Source organism: Citrus clementina, unplaced genomic scaffold (genome assembly GCF_000493195.1).
Source record: "Citrus clementina cultivar Clemenules unplaced genomic scaffold, Citrus_clementina_v1.0 scaffold_3, whole genome shotgun sequence".
NCBI lineage: Eukaryota > Viridiplantae > Streptophyta > Magnoliopsida > Sapindales > Rutaceae > Citrus > Citrus x clementina.
Genome location: NW_006262339.1, coordinates 22,254,360 through 22,268,956, shown reverse-complemented (window position 1 = coordinate 22,268,956; position 14,597 = coordinate 22,254,360). Strand labels below are relative to the sequence as shown.

Below are 14,597 nucleotides of genomic sequence, written 5' to 3'. Positions count from 1 at the left end.
TAAGTAAGCTCCTTATTCCAGGCTTCATTAACAAACTGACTAAACTTATTATCCGTAAGCCACACAACTTGAAAACGAAAAGGACGGTCATGGGAGGCGTTAGAAGAACGATTCTCACACTTAACCAGAATAGGACGATGGTCCAAAGATAATTTTGTTAAATGAAGGACAGTGTAGTCTGCAAAACGTTGAACCCAATCATTATTACAAATAACTCTATCCAAGCGTTTGAAGAGAGTACCTCTTGACCACGTAAACCGCGGCCCATTGAAGTGAAGATCATGCATTCCCTGAGAGTGGAACCAAGCTTGAAACAGTCTACAAGCTCCCAACCCATTCGGGGAACCCCCTTTCTTCTCAGAGTCATGCAAAATGGTATTGAAATCTCCCCCCAAAAGCCAGGGGCCCTGAACCGACGAGGCCAATAACTCCAAAGCGCTCCAAAGGGATTTTCAGATGCTAGAGATAGGGTTGCCGTAAATATAAGTAATCTAGGAAACCAGATGGTTATTATGTGAAACCCGTAGGTGAATAAATTGATTATGATTCCGAATAATTTCTACATCGAAAATATCCTTCCACAAGATCCAAATACCACCTGAAAAACCTTTAGCCTCCACACGATGAGATTTATTGAACCCAATTTTTTTTAATAAAAGCATCGACTTTTAGGCCACTGATTTGAGGTGAGGGCTTGTAATTCTTCACCATCATAGAAAAGGTACGGTGAAATAAAAGTGATGCGGCACCCTGGTATTCCAAAACATGATTTGTATACACATAAAAATAATTTTAAGGAATAAGGGTCTTCATTGAGACAACCCCACTAACTCAGCTCCCATATCTATAGCTGACTCAGCCACAACCGAATCATCTTCATCTGATACACATGCCTCTTTTCCATTTGCACTATGAAAACTTTGATCCCCGTCCATATCCCTGAAATGGTTTTCACCCTCAATAACAAAGTTGTCAGGCGGGTCCCCATCTAGATAATTATCATGCCCCTCCGCTAGGGAAATACCTCGGGTAGTTCTAGAGGAGGAAAGGGCTTTATCTAGATTAAAAGGCTTATGAATTTTAGGAAAGGACACAACACTATGATGAAGGGGGTTTAAGGATGTGGGGACGTGCATGGGAATTCTGGAGCTAGGAATAGCATGCATGTCTTGCATGGGAGATTGGGTAGCATGCGGTTTGTGTGGGAAAGTAGTATTGGGGTCACTAAAGTGTTCATGCATGCCATGCATGACAGTAGGGATACCATTGGGGTTGGTACTCGAGTTACCAATTTGAGCAAGCATGCCTTGCATGGCAATGGGGACACTATTAGGGCTGGACTTAGGGATTGAACTTCTGGAAAGAATCTGGATATTAGTGTTGATATTTTCTTCATTAGAAATAGGATTCTCCAGAAACAAGGGTGAAGAGTCCAATCGTGTGGGGATTTTCCTATAAGGATGGCTATGGTTTTTCTTTTTGGGATATCTAGTTTGAAGCGCCAAAGACTAGATACTTGTCGAAGCGGGCATGACTTCATCATGGTTAGGGCTTACCACTTTTGCCGTAAAATCAGGGATAGACTCCTCCTCATTGACAGAATCTAAAATTCCAAATCGAGAATCCTAAAAAATAAGGCACCGGTGCCCTGTTACCATATTCTTCGAGATAACTTTTGTATTAAGCTTCCTAGCCTGAGGTTTTCGAGCCACCACCATCCATGACCTAAATTTTGCCTCACTCCGGCCAGCCAACTCCGTCTCAACAGCCGCCTGTGTTTTCGCTACCATGGGAGGGACTGGAAGCACTTTCTCTTGAGGAACAACTTCAGCACTATCCGGACAAGCATCTTTGTAATGACCAACCTTACCACAGACAAAGCAGATTGTAGGCAAATACTCATACTATTGATGCTTAAATCTGCTCGCCCTTTGACCGACCAGATTCTTTCACCAACGAGTACGTTAACAATTGTCGCTCGAACCTCTAGGGTTGGAATCACTCTCCTTTCTCTTGCTAAACCTGCGTTCACCAAAAACGGATCAGAGACGCCGGTGGTTTTGCCGGCGTAAACCCTTCGATGTCTAAGTCAGCACAAGGTGTTTACGGGAAAACAGTTCAATTGGGATTCACGAGTGGTTTCTAATTTACTCAAAGTTCATAAGAAAATGGCCTGGTTGCAATTTGGCAGCGTTTTCCCTCTTTTTGTTTTTTTTTTTTGTCCTCTTCTTCATCGATTTCTCATTCTTTTATAGCCGTTGTCCCACGTTCCCGCTTAGCCTTCATCCTTCCTTTTTCGGGTGGTGGCCTCTCACGGGACTCTAACTGCTACATGGCGGATAAACGTGGGATCTCGCATCTCTCGCAACGGTTCTGGGAAAAGCGCAACTGCCGTGATTTTGTGGGATCGTGTTCCCGCTTTTTCGGGAGATGAGTATCGGCTCGGCATACACCTTTGGTCGGTACTCGTCTCTGGTCGGACCATATTTGTCCCCGTGTTCTGCTCGTACCATTTGGTTGAGGTGATCCATGCCGGGGTCTCTGGTCGGACCATATTTGTCCCCGTGTTCTGCTCGTACCATTTGGTTGAGGTGATCCATGCCGGGGTGGAAATAGTAGCATGGCCGACCTGGTGCTTTTACTTACTTAACATCAGTCCCCCAGTTTCTGGTCTTGCGAGTGAAATGAGTTAAGAGTAGAAACTGATGGTCGAATCTGACCAGCCCGGGGCTCCTCATCTGGTCTTCTGTTATACCGGGACGGACCTGAGGTACCATTTTTCTTCTGGGGAGATTCCGACCCGAGCATGGGCCTTAATGAGCATGTCCATTGCATATCTGGGCTTGCATCTAGCTTGGCCTCTTGTAACGGTTAGTGACGTGGCGCTTCCCGACTCTTCGTATTTGAAATTTGAAACGACGGGCTATCCATCCTCGATATATGGTGAGTGAGCTGGCATATCCCATCACTTAAACGCTTCCGTTTTCCCTTTTTCGTTTCAAATCCCTAGACTAAAGTCATCATCATTTTGTTATTCGTTTCTCCGCCGTTAACCAAATCCTTCTCTGAACTTTGCTCACACTTCCAGTAAAGATAAAAGAATGTGAGGGTGTTTTCTCTGTCACGGCAGCGCTATCAGTGTCGGTCTATTCCAGGTATAGCCTTTAACCTCTTCTTTGGCTGTTGTTGATTGGGTTTTGTGTTGTCCCTTTTTGTATTCGTGTACTTGGGTTTGTTTTGGTTTCCTTTTGGGACTCCGATATGTCAAATCGGAGAAGGAAGTTGATTGTAAATGAGGGTGACGAAGAATCAGGGGATTCACGCCTTAACTTGTCAATACCCACTGATTTTTTGCATCCCTCTTGTAGTGTAGGCCTCTCCCATAGTAGGGATACCCTTGAGTACCCACGTCCTTTGACCATTTCACCTTCCCCTGAATTAGAGCTTGTAGGAAATAGAGGGGGACCTGCGTCGGGCTCTGGTGAGAACCACAGTTCTGGTGGGGTTGGGGTCCCTGAAGAAGTGGGTGATGCTGAGGGAAGCAGCTCCGAGCCGAGCCGACCTCCTAAGAAACGAAACCTTGGGCATAGGGTGGAGGCGGATTCTTACCCTATCGATCACATAGCCTGTGCCACCACTCAAACTGATCTATTCAAGCTTAGGAACCTCTACGATATTCCTGAGGAGGTTCTCCTTGTGGTTCCTGGGAAAGGTGATGTTCCTAGTCGGCCTCCGCGGGGGTACGTGACGATGCACCTGGAGAGTTTCAAAATAGGAGCTCGGCTGCCTCTTCAGCGTTATTTTGCCAAGATTTTGGGGGGTATGCACCTGGCCCCAGGTCAGCTACACCCAAACGGGTGGAGGGTTCTCTCGGCTATGTTTGTGTTGTGGGAGAGGTGCGGGTCGGAGGAGCCTTCCCTTGTTGAAGTGAAGCATTTGTATCAGCTGCGGAGCAGCCCAAGGGAGGCGGGCTGGTACTACTTCATGTTGAGCTCCGCGAAGAGGAAACCAATCACCGGCTTCCCCTCCTCATGCAAAAATTAGAAGAACAAATTCTTCTTTGCTGGGGGAAATTGGTGTCCAGCAGCTCATTCGTTGGGTGGTGATATTTACCTTCCAACACATTTTGTCACCCCAGGTCGTCCATTTTTTGCCTATACCTTTTCTCGACCTGTTACTTATTGGGCTCTTTAACCTTGTTTCTTTTTTCAGAATCGTGGGGTTTGATTAATGAACTTGAGGACCAACCTTTGCTTCAGGTGGAAACTGCTCTGGTGAACGCGTCAACCTGCCAAGACCTGTTGTCACCAACAAACTTGGTCGGTTCGGGCTTAGTTGATATTGCCGCCGGGATGGATAACAAGATTCTCAGCGCGATGAGCAGAAAGCGTGGTGGGCTCCGAGTAGCTCCAGCAACCCTCCTCCACCTCGCAAGAGTGGTGGGGAGAAAACTTCCGACAAGAGTCCTGAGGTCAGCTTGCAGTCTGGGGACCGATCTTCTCCTCTTCCATCTCGGGATCAAGGTGACTACCTGAGCCCGTATCAGAAGGATTACAAGAAATCGGTGGGGCCCAAGATGGTGAAGGATATTGAGAGTATGAACCTCTCCGAGTTAGCTGCTTCTGTTCAAAGGGTCTCCTTCAGGCTGGCTACCATGGTTTCGTGTTACAAGAACGGGTCCACACGCCATGAGAGGAAGCTTCAAGCTGACAATCAGGAGTTGAAGAAGAGGGCTGAATCTGCTGATCGCTCCAAGGAGAAGCTGACCGAGCTGAACAAGCAGATTGCGGAGCTGGAGGAGAAAGTTGCAATTGCTGAGTCCACTGCCTCCAAATTTTAGGGTGAGTTGGGCAGCCTGAAGTCTGACCTTCAGGTAGCTCAAAGTGAAAGAGATACTCTGAGGACCGCCCTTGAGGGAGAAATCAAATCCCTGAATGAGCAGCTGGCTGAGGAGAAAGGCAAATCCGCTGATGTGGACAATCGGCTGGATGCCGAGTATGACTCTGGGGTTGCTTTCTCCTATAAGTGTATCATGTCTGTGCTTAAGGAAGAATATCCCGAGCTGGACATGAGTAAGCTGGAGGCTGGAGTGCAGCGGTATATGGCGGAGACTGGCCAGGCAGATAAGGAGCAGGGCGAACAGGATCAGGTGGATGCTCCTTTGGATGGGGTGCAGGAGGGGGAAGCCGGGGGACGTGCTTTCGAAGTGGGTCAAGGGTCCGTGCCTCCTCCTCCCGGTATTGCCGATCTCCCACCTCCTGAGATTGCTGATCCTTCAGCTGCTGGAGTCGTTGACTCTGCTAATCTTTAAGTCTATTTTTGTATAAACTCTAGATTTGCATTTGTTTTGTAAACAATTGAACATTTATAAATTTTTAGATGTTCTCTATTGGCTTTCTTGTCTGGTTTTTGCTCATAGATTGTTTCTGCAAAATAATTGGACAACTTATCTGATTTTGCCTGCTGGTTCCTTAGTGGACCGAGCAGGAGTAGGCGTTTACTTGCCTTAGTAAAATTTTCATAAAATTGGTTGCTAGTCTTTGTTGACCGAGCAGAACTAGGCACTTATTTGCCCTAGCAGAATTCTCATAGGATTAGCTGCTGGTCTTTCGTGGACCGAGCAGAAGCAGGCATTTACTTGCCTTAGTAGAATTTTCGTAAATTTACCTGCTGGTCTTTCGTTGACCGAGCAGAAGCAGGCACTTACTTGCCTTGGTAGAAGTTTCGTAAATTTAGCTGCTGGTCTTTCGTTGACCGAGCAGAAGTAGGCACTTACTTGCCTTGGTAGAAGTTTCGTAAATTTAGCTGCTGGTCTTTCGTTGACCGAGCAGAAGTAGGCACTTACTTGCCTTGGTAGAAGTTTCGTAAATTTAGCTGCTGGTCTTTCGTTGACCGAGCAGAAGTAGGCACTTACTTGCCTTGGTAGAAGTTTCGTAAATTTAGCTGCTGGTCTTTCGTTGACCGAGCAGAAGTAGGCACTTATTTGCCCTAGCAAAATTCTCGTAGGATTAGCTGCTGGTCTTTCGTGGACCGAGCAGAAGCAGGCACTTACTTGCCTTAGTAGAATTTTCGTAAATTTACCTGCTGGTCTTTCGTTGACCGAGCAGAAGCAGGCACTTACTTGCCTTGGTAGAAGTTTCGTAAATTTAGCTGCTGGTCTTTCGTTGACCGAGCAGAAGTAGGCACTTACTTGCCTTAGTAAAATTTTCATTGGCCTTACTAGCAGGGAGGTTTCATGCTGAATTCATCTTTATTTGAAATTTGAACGTATTACAAAAATACAGAACATATGCTTGTGCGTCAAAGCCATCATATAATTAACAAAAATAACTTGTTAAAATGAGGATTTAATAGAGCACTTTGCTTACTGGAAATACTTCTTCAAGTGCTCGGCGTTCCATGACCTCTTCACGTCTCGTCCATCTTGGTACGCTAATTTATAAGCTCTTGGTCCAGTTGCTCGTATCACCCTGTACGGGCCTTCCCATTTCGGGCCAATGGCGCCATGGTTAAGATCTCTGGTGTTTTGGTTCACCTTCCTAAGTACCCAATCTCCTGCCTGGAACTGGCTCACGCGTACGTTCTTGTTGTAATAACGCATGATCCTTTGCTGACACTGGGCCACTTTCTACGAGGCTCCTTCCCTTTTCTCCTCAAGTAGGTCTAGGCTTAAGCAGATATGTTCATCATTTTGCTCCTCAGTGAAATATTCAGTTCTATGGGTCCCCACTCCAATTTCTGCTAGGACTACCGCCTCGTGACCAAAAGCTAGAGCGAACGGGGTTTCCCCTGTGGCGGTTTTGTGAGTTGTCCGGTAGGCCCATAATACTCCTGGTAGCTCGTCAACCCAGGCTCATTTCTTCTCTCCCAATCTAGTTTTCAGGAGCTTCTTTACCACTTTGTTGGCTGCTTCCACTTGTCCGTTTGCCTGGGGGTGTGCGGGGGTGTAGAACTTCAGATCCACCCCCAAATTTTGGCAAAATTCCCTGAAGTTGTTGTTGTCAAATTGCCTCCCATTGTCTGTAATAATGGCATAGGGGATCCCGTATCTGCAGATGATATTTCTCCAAATAAAATCAGTTGTCTTTCTCTCCGTGATTTGGCTGAGGACTCCCACTTCTACCTATTTGGTGAAGTAGTCTATTGCCACAATTGCATGTGTCGCCGCTCCTCGGCCCTTAGGTAATAGACCAATCAAGTCGATTCCCCATTGAGCGAAAGGCCATGGGGATGTCATAGTGGTCAGCTTTTCTGGAGGCTGTGCAGGAACCTCAGAGAAGCTTTGGCAGGTTTTACAGGTCTTTGCCATCCTTTTCACATCCTGGTGCATGGTTGGCCAGAAGTATCCTTGCCGGAGCGCCTTGAAGGCTAAAGTTCTTGCTCCCGAGTGATTGCCGCATATTCCCTCATGGATCTCCCTTAGTACATAATCTGCCTCTTCGTCATCCAAACATCTTAAAAGGGGCAGGGTGAACCCTCGGCGGTACAGCACTCCATCTAGTAGCGTGTATCTCGCTGCTCGGCATTTTAATTTCCTTGCTTGCCTTTTGTCCTCTGGTAAGATTTCATCCCGGACATATGCGCAAATCGGGTCCATCCATGATTCTCCAATGCTTACTCTCATCACCTCTGCCTCCTTCCCTATACTTGGCGAGGTCTTTACCTCTAGCGGAACCGACTTAGGTAATTTCGGCTCTGCAATTGCGGCCATCCTAGCCAACATATCCGCTCGGTAATTCTCATTCCGGGATATCTGCTTTACCTCCACCTCTTGGAAAAGCCCAACCATCTGTTTCGCCTTCTTCAAATAAAGATCCATCTTCTCTCCCCTTGCTTGGAACTGATCATTGAGATGATTACATACCAATTGGGAGTCTGATCGAATTTCTACCTTCTCTGCTCTTAAAGCGTGTGCAAGTCCGAGCCCGGTGATGAAGGCTTCATATTCAGCTTGGTTGTTTGTGAGCTGAAATTCAAACTTTACTACATACGTTATTTCGTTTCCTTTTGGGCTTCGCATTACAACTCCTGCTCCGGATCCTTGCTCACTACATGACCCGTCAACCATTACCAGCCACACCCCCTCTGGTTTCTCCTGCTCTATTGGCCGCTCCTCTTGGACCTCTTCCCCTGGTTCAACACGATCAACCATAAAGTCCGCCAGGGCTTGGGCTTTGATTGCTCCTCGGGGCCTGTAGGATAGGTCGAATTCGCTCAGCTCCACGGACCACTTCACTAACCGCCCTGATGCATCTGGTTTTTGGAGCGTTTGCCGGAGAGGCTGGTCAGTCATCACAACAATCTGGTGGGCTTGAAAATATGGTCGGAGTTTCCGTGCTGCCGTTACTAGAGCCAGTGCCCATCTCTCCAACAATGGATATCTGGTTTCTACGTCTACAAGGGCCTTGCTTGTGTAGTATACTGGGTGTTGCTTTCCTTCTTCTTCCCTGACTAAAACCGAGCTGGTAGCCCATTTGGAGATTGCCAAGTACAGAAACAGCTGGTCACTCGCTCTCGGGGTCGATAGTAACGGGGCGCGGGTCAGGTAATCCTTCAGCTGCCCAAATGCTTCCTCACACTCTGAGGTCCACTCCATCTTTCTCCCTTTCTTTATGGTTTGGAAAAAGGGATGGCATTTATCCGTGGCCAGCGAGATGAATCGGTTCAATGCTGCTAACTTCCCTGTAAGGCTCTGCACCTCCTTAACTGTCCGCGGAGACCTCATTTCTGTAACCGCCTGTATTTTTTCTGGGTTGGCCTCAATCCCTCGGTGGCTCACCAGGAATCCCAAAAATTTACCCGAGCTGACCCCGAATGCACATTTCTCCGGGTTTAGCTTCATTTCATACCTCCTCAGCAATTCAAAGGTTTCTTCCAAGTGCTTCACGTGATCCTTTGGCTCTTTGGACTTTGTGATCATATCATCCACATATACCTTCATAGTATGACCGATCAAGGGCTTGAAGATTTTGTTCACCAACCTTTGATAGGTAGCTCCTGCATCATCCTCTCCCGGGCTTCATTTACAATTTCCCGAAGAGTGATTGTTTCTCCAGCTTCGTTATCCTCCCTCAAAGCGTCCTTCCTTGGCGCATCCATGTCTAATCGTTCGCTGTTTCTCCGGTAACTACTGATTCCGTGGTAGCTTTTTATCCAGCTCCCCACAGACGGCGCCAAAATGTTGATGCTTAAATCTGCTCGCCCTTTGGCCGACCAGATTCTTTCACCAACGAGTACGTTAACAACTGTCGCTCGAACCTCTAGGGTTGGAATCACTCTCCTTTCTCTTGCTAAACCTGCGTTCACCAAAAACGGATCAGAGACGCCGGTGGTTTTGCCGGCGTAAACCCTCCGATGCCTAAGTCAGCACAAGATGTTTACGGGAAAATAGTTCAATTGGGATTCACGAGTGGTTTCTAATTTACTCAAAGTTCATAAGAAAATGGCCTGGTTGCAATTTGGCAGCGTTTTCCCTCTTTTTGTTTTTTTTCTGTCCTCTTCTTCATCGATTTCTCATTCTTTTATAGCCGTTGTCCCACGTTCCCGCTTAGCCTTCATCCCTCCTTTTTCGGGTGGTGGCCTCTCACGGGACTCTAATTTCTACATGGCGGATAAACGTGGGATCTCGCATCTCTCGCAGCGGTTCTGGGAAAAGCGCAACTGCCGTGATTTTGTGGGATCGTGTTCCCGCTTTTTCGGGAGATGAGTATCGGCTCGGCATACACCTCTGGTCGGTACTCGTCTCTGGTCGGACCATATTTGTCCCTGTGTTCTGCTCGTACCATTTGGTTGAGGTGATCCATGCCGGGGTCTCTGGTCGGACCATATTTGTCCCCGTGTTCTGCTCGTACCATTTGGTTGAGGTGATCCATGCCGGGGTGGAAATAGTAGCATGGCCGACCTGGTGCTTTTACTTACTTAACACATACTCCACCTGTTGAATTCTACCCTCAAAGTTAAACTGAGATATTAATGGTTTATTAAGATCAATCTCAACCGCGATTCAAGCGAACTTCCCTCATTGCGCTTCCACCATCTTGTGATCTATCTTTACAACAAGGACGACAATTTCTCCCAAACGTCTGATAATATTCTTATGATAGAAGTGTATATTTATCTCAGCAAGACGGATCCAGGCCACAATCTTCTCAATCTTATTGGTTGCAACATCAAAAGACGGTGACCATTGCTAGACAATTAAATATTGCCCCATGACTGTCCACGGACCCTCCGTTAGAGCGTACTCCACATCTCTCTCATTAGAAAACCGGACCAAGTAATAATCCTGAGCAAGATCCACCACTGTAAAACCCTTAGTGGCACTCCAGATCGAATGTAGTCAGGGCTAATTAGTAATGGTAATAAATATGACCTAATGACAATTTATACCCTCTATACAGAGATAATTGCAGGAATTTATCAATCGTGATTGGTTTCGGAGAGATAATTACGGAAATTGATCAAACATGATTGGTGCCTTGGTAGTGGCCAGTGGTATTTTTTTATTAATAAATTAAATAGTTATAAATAAAATATCATACAATTTTTATTACAATTTGTATTACATTAAATAAAATTTAGTGAAATTCCAATTTATTAGGAATATTTATTTCTTAATTTAATTATATGTCTAATTTAGCAAGTCAATTAATGATGGAATTCTATAATTGGTGCATGAGATCTATTTAGAGCAAGAAATTGGTTCAAACAAGAAGTTTATTAAATGCTCTAGATATTTCTTAGGAGATAAGGAAGGCAAGAAAATTAGATTTATTCCTATTAAGATTAATAAGAATTATAAGAGGAAAGAAACTCTTATTTAGAAAGAATCCAAATCTTTTAAGACTTGTAATTTTTGTGAAACCCTAGTGTCTATATAAAGAAAGGTATTTCACAATTGAAGATATGCAAGTATGTAACATAGAACATAAAGCAAAAAAGCTAAATTCGGCCTCCTAGAGAATCCGGATTTGGTACATAATGTCGTGTTGATTTGTTTTCTTATCTTCTTTTCATCTCTGTAGAGAATCTATATGGATTTTAGATAACTAGAAATTGAAGAATTGCTATTGATCACTTTGCGAAGTGTCTTGAGAATCGTGGATTAAGAGGGGTAGCAATTATTCAAGAGAAGTATGTTTAGTCTAAGGTTGAGTAAGCTGTATGGTGATAAACTATAAGTGAGAGTCTTAAGTTTCGTAAATCCATAGGTTGTAACAAGTTAGTGAATTACTTTTCATTTGGGCGTGGCCTCGTAGATGTAGGATTAATTAATTCAAACCACGTAAAAATCTCCGTGTGATTTAATCTCTATAATTTATTGTGTTTTTGGAAAATAATATTTTTGATGCAGATGACAATAAGCTTGAACAGTACCGATAAACAGTAATTATGAATAGTAACAATTAGCAGTATTTTTAAAAATTAATTAAGTTGTTAATTTTAGGATTTTAATTGCCTCCATTTATTTGCAATAGATTTAAATTCCTTTAAAAAATGACTCTCATTGGACATACGATGCCTTCTTAAGCTTTAGAGAAGAATATATTTGTAAAAGCTTTGCGAGTCATCTATACGCTGCCTTGAATGGAAAAGGAATTTATGTATTTAAGGATGACAAAGAACTTGAGGAAGAGAACCCATTTCACCAATCTTTTCATAAAACACTTTTTTCAGTTATTCTCAATTTTAGTGCCAAAAGATTCACCTTTTTCCTTGGAAAACTCTTCTAATTTTTAATATTATTTTCTTACTTTTAAATTTAAAGCAGTATTTTCTTTCCTTTTACAATCTTGTTATCTATCATAATACGAATTGAAAAGTTTCATGGGTGATGATTTTAAGTTAAAATTTGAAAGAAATTTTGTACCAGAATGTTTAATCAATAAGAAATAAAGAAAGAATAATAAATTATTCTAAATTTATGCAAATTAATTTCATTTAGATGGCCAGTGACAGGTAGGGAAAAAAATGGATAGATTATGAATGCATGTGATTTACGGATTACTTAGATTCATATTTAATTTTAAATGTTTTATTTAAAGTGGGGTTTTATAAGGATAATAAAGGGTGTTAATGGCATCATTCTTTCGGCGGGCGTACTCAACATCAATTCATTTGGTTGCCCAGTTAAATTTTGTGCCTACTGATTTCTGAACAGTTATTAGTGGCCGAATGCTAGAACAGGCCCAATATTGGCAAAGCTTGATAAACACATTGAGGAATTCAGCAAGAATTTGAAAAGCCACGCATTGGAAGGATAAAGGACAAATATCTAGATTATGGATCTCAACTTATATATTTTATTGAATTGCAGACCGAGTTCAAGAGAGGTATTGTTGGGGAATTATTTAATGATTCCTATGCCCCGAACATGTTTGATAAAATGCCCAAGTGGGTACTATTGGGAAATTGATGGGTGAAATAGATACACAACTAAAGTGAAATTGAGAAATAGTGAGACAACAGATTCACACAGGAACACCAGAAATTATGTGCACTAAAAAAAATGGCCTTCTTTGATACTATTTCAGTATCAGTAATGGTTTTTACTGACACCGAGTTTAGTGTCACTGATCACGGTGCAAGAAATTTTCTGACACATTTTTTGTGTCAGGAAACCTATGTCACCATAGCATCAAAAAAATGTTGATGATCGAAAATCACATCAATAACGAGACTATGGTTTCAAACAAATATTGGTACAAGAGCATAACAAATATAACGAGGTATCAATGTTTATGAGAAAATTTAAAAAAAAAAATAGAAATCAACATAATAGAGATTGAAAATTTGCATTTGGCATTTGAATAGAAATATACTTCCTACAATATGAAAAGTATTACATTGCATTGAACTATTTAAAAATTATTACATTGTTGAAAATTTATTACATTGCTAACCAACTACAAGTAATTTATAAACTGATATATAGTAGCAGCACCATCATCCAACACACGGTTATTGCTTCTGCAGATTCTTAATTTCGATAATTGAAATGAAGCCTTCTATTATGTAGGTGCTTTGATTATTTGCTCTGATTATTTAGTTTTGACCACTGTACGTGCTTTAGTTTATTGTAAGTCATCCTGCATCCAAGATATACACATTAAAAAAACTATATATTATTTTTATACTTAGTAGAACTAGATCTAGCAATCAGTAACAATTTATTTTGTTGACTTATAATATTAATAACAACAATAATAGTAATAATAATTAGAAAATATGAATAAAACTAAAATTTAACTAGAGTATCCCCTACAAAATTACAACTTCACCATCAAAGAACTCAATGCCAACCAAGAAAACTGATCATTCTTTGCATCACCACAGTCCACACACATGATGTAACTGTATTGAATGGAAAGTGCTTTATAGGATCATCCAATTCAAAAGATAGAAGGAATGAAGCAATTAGAAATAAAACATGGATGATTCGATTCTTTAGATAGGGCTTTATCAACATATTAAGAAAGAAAGATGCTATATGTGCTAAACCAAGTTTCTCTGAGCTACTCACTTAAAGATGTTGCAGGCGTATATTAAACTAACTTGTATATGCAATATATCGTAAGGACAAACATATGGCATGCTCCACAATGTCTAGGAGTATATTAAACAATACACTGAGAATGGGAAAATCTCATTATTAAAATCAAGAAGATTTAAAATCTTTCTTTTAGGAATCCAAAATATTTGTTAAAAATTTCACACGTATGGTTTGCATTAGTCGGAATGGCCATTTTGAACACATTTTCCGAAAGTATGATTGGCCTAACTCATAATTGGTATTATCACCTATGTTTTTTTCCACCTAATGCCTCAAATGCAAATAGGTCAAACAATAGCAAGTAGAGATGCTTGGTCCATAGGGTTTTCACGATCAGATTCTAATATTAATGGTTTTAGCTTGATATTTTCAAGTGAATTGAGTAGAGGTAGACTAAGCCTCATAAATAATTGGTCCCAAGAGATAAACTAGAAATCCTAATTAAAGGAGAAGATGAAAAAAAATATGAAGTACTCCAGCAAGTTAAGGGTTGAATACAAGAGCACCAGCATTCTTTTTAGCAATAGGCGATATTAAAATATTTACACACACTTTATTTTCTTTTTTCAAATCTGTGTGTAACATTCTGGTCATTGAAAGGAGAAATTTCATCAGAATATGTAAACTAATCAATGCCACATTTGAATGAATCAAGCATATATACATGAAGCTTAACTACATTAAACAGAGGTCAATCACCAATCAAGCTAAATCAAAGCTCCAAACTTCATATTGTTATACACAAAACACAAAATATGCCTCGAAGGGTAGAAAAAAAGTTGTGATCTAGCATATTATCTACAAAAAAGTGATTTGCCAATAAATCTACAACACTTTCTGCAGAAGCAATCCTTCCTTTAATAGCCAAAGGAGATAATTATTTTTTCTTCTTGAATGAAAGTATAGGAAAAGGGGGAAAATCAAGGAAATAAATTCAACATATCAAAGAATTTTTACCTTCTCTTCGAAACCAATAAGATCAGAAGCCAATATTTTGGCACGTTCATCAGCAACGTTACATTCTAGCCAAGCATTAGCATATTCA

General features: G+C 42.1%; 2 protein-coding genes across 2 annotated transcripts; one reads left to right on the top strand and one right to left on the bottom strand.

Moving 5' to 3' along the window:
* The first annotated feature begins 3,261 nt into the window (after window positions 1-3,261).
* On the top strand, window positions 3,262-5,311 carry LOC112099699. The gene is made up of 4 exons (XM_024187139.1): window positions 3,262-3,820; window positions 4,213-4,274; window positions 4,373-4,804; window positions 4,874-5,311. The coding sequence occupies exons 1-4, from the start codon at window positions 3,262-3,264 to the stop codon at window positions 5,309-5,311; spliced, it is 1,491 nt and encodes a 496-aa protein (XP_024042907.1).
* A 1,812-nt stretch (window positions 5,312-7,123) lies between these two features.
* LOC112099698 lies at window positions 7,124-8,941 on the bottom strand. Its single transcript, XM_024187138.1, has one exon. It carries the CDS (start codon window positions 8,939-8,941, stop codon window positions 7,124-7,126), a length of 1,818 nt encoding a protein of 605 aa, XP_024042906.1.
* Between the last annotated feature and the right edge of the window lie 5,656 nt (window positions 8,942-14,597).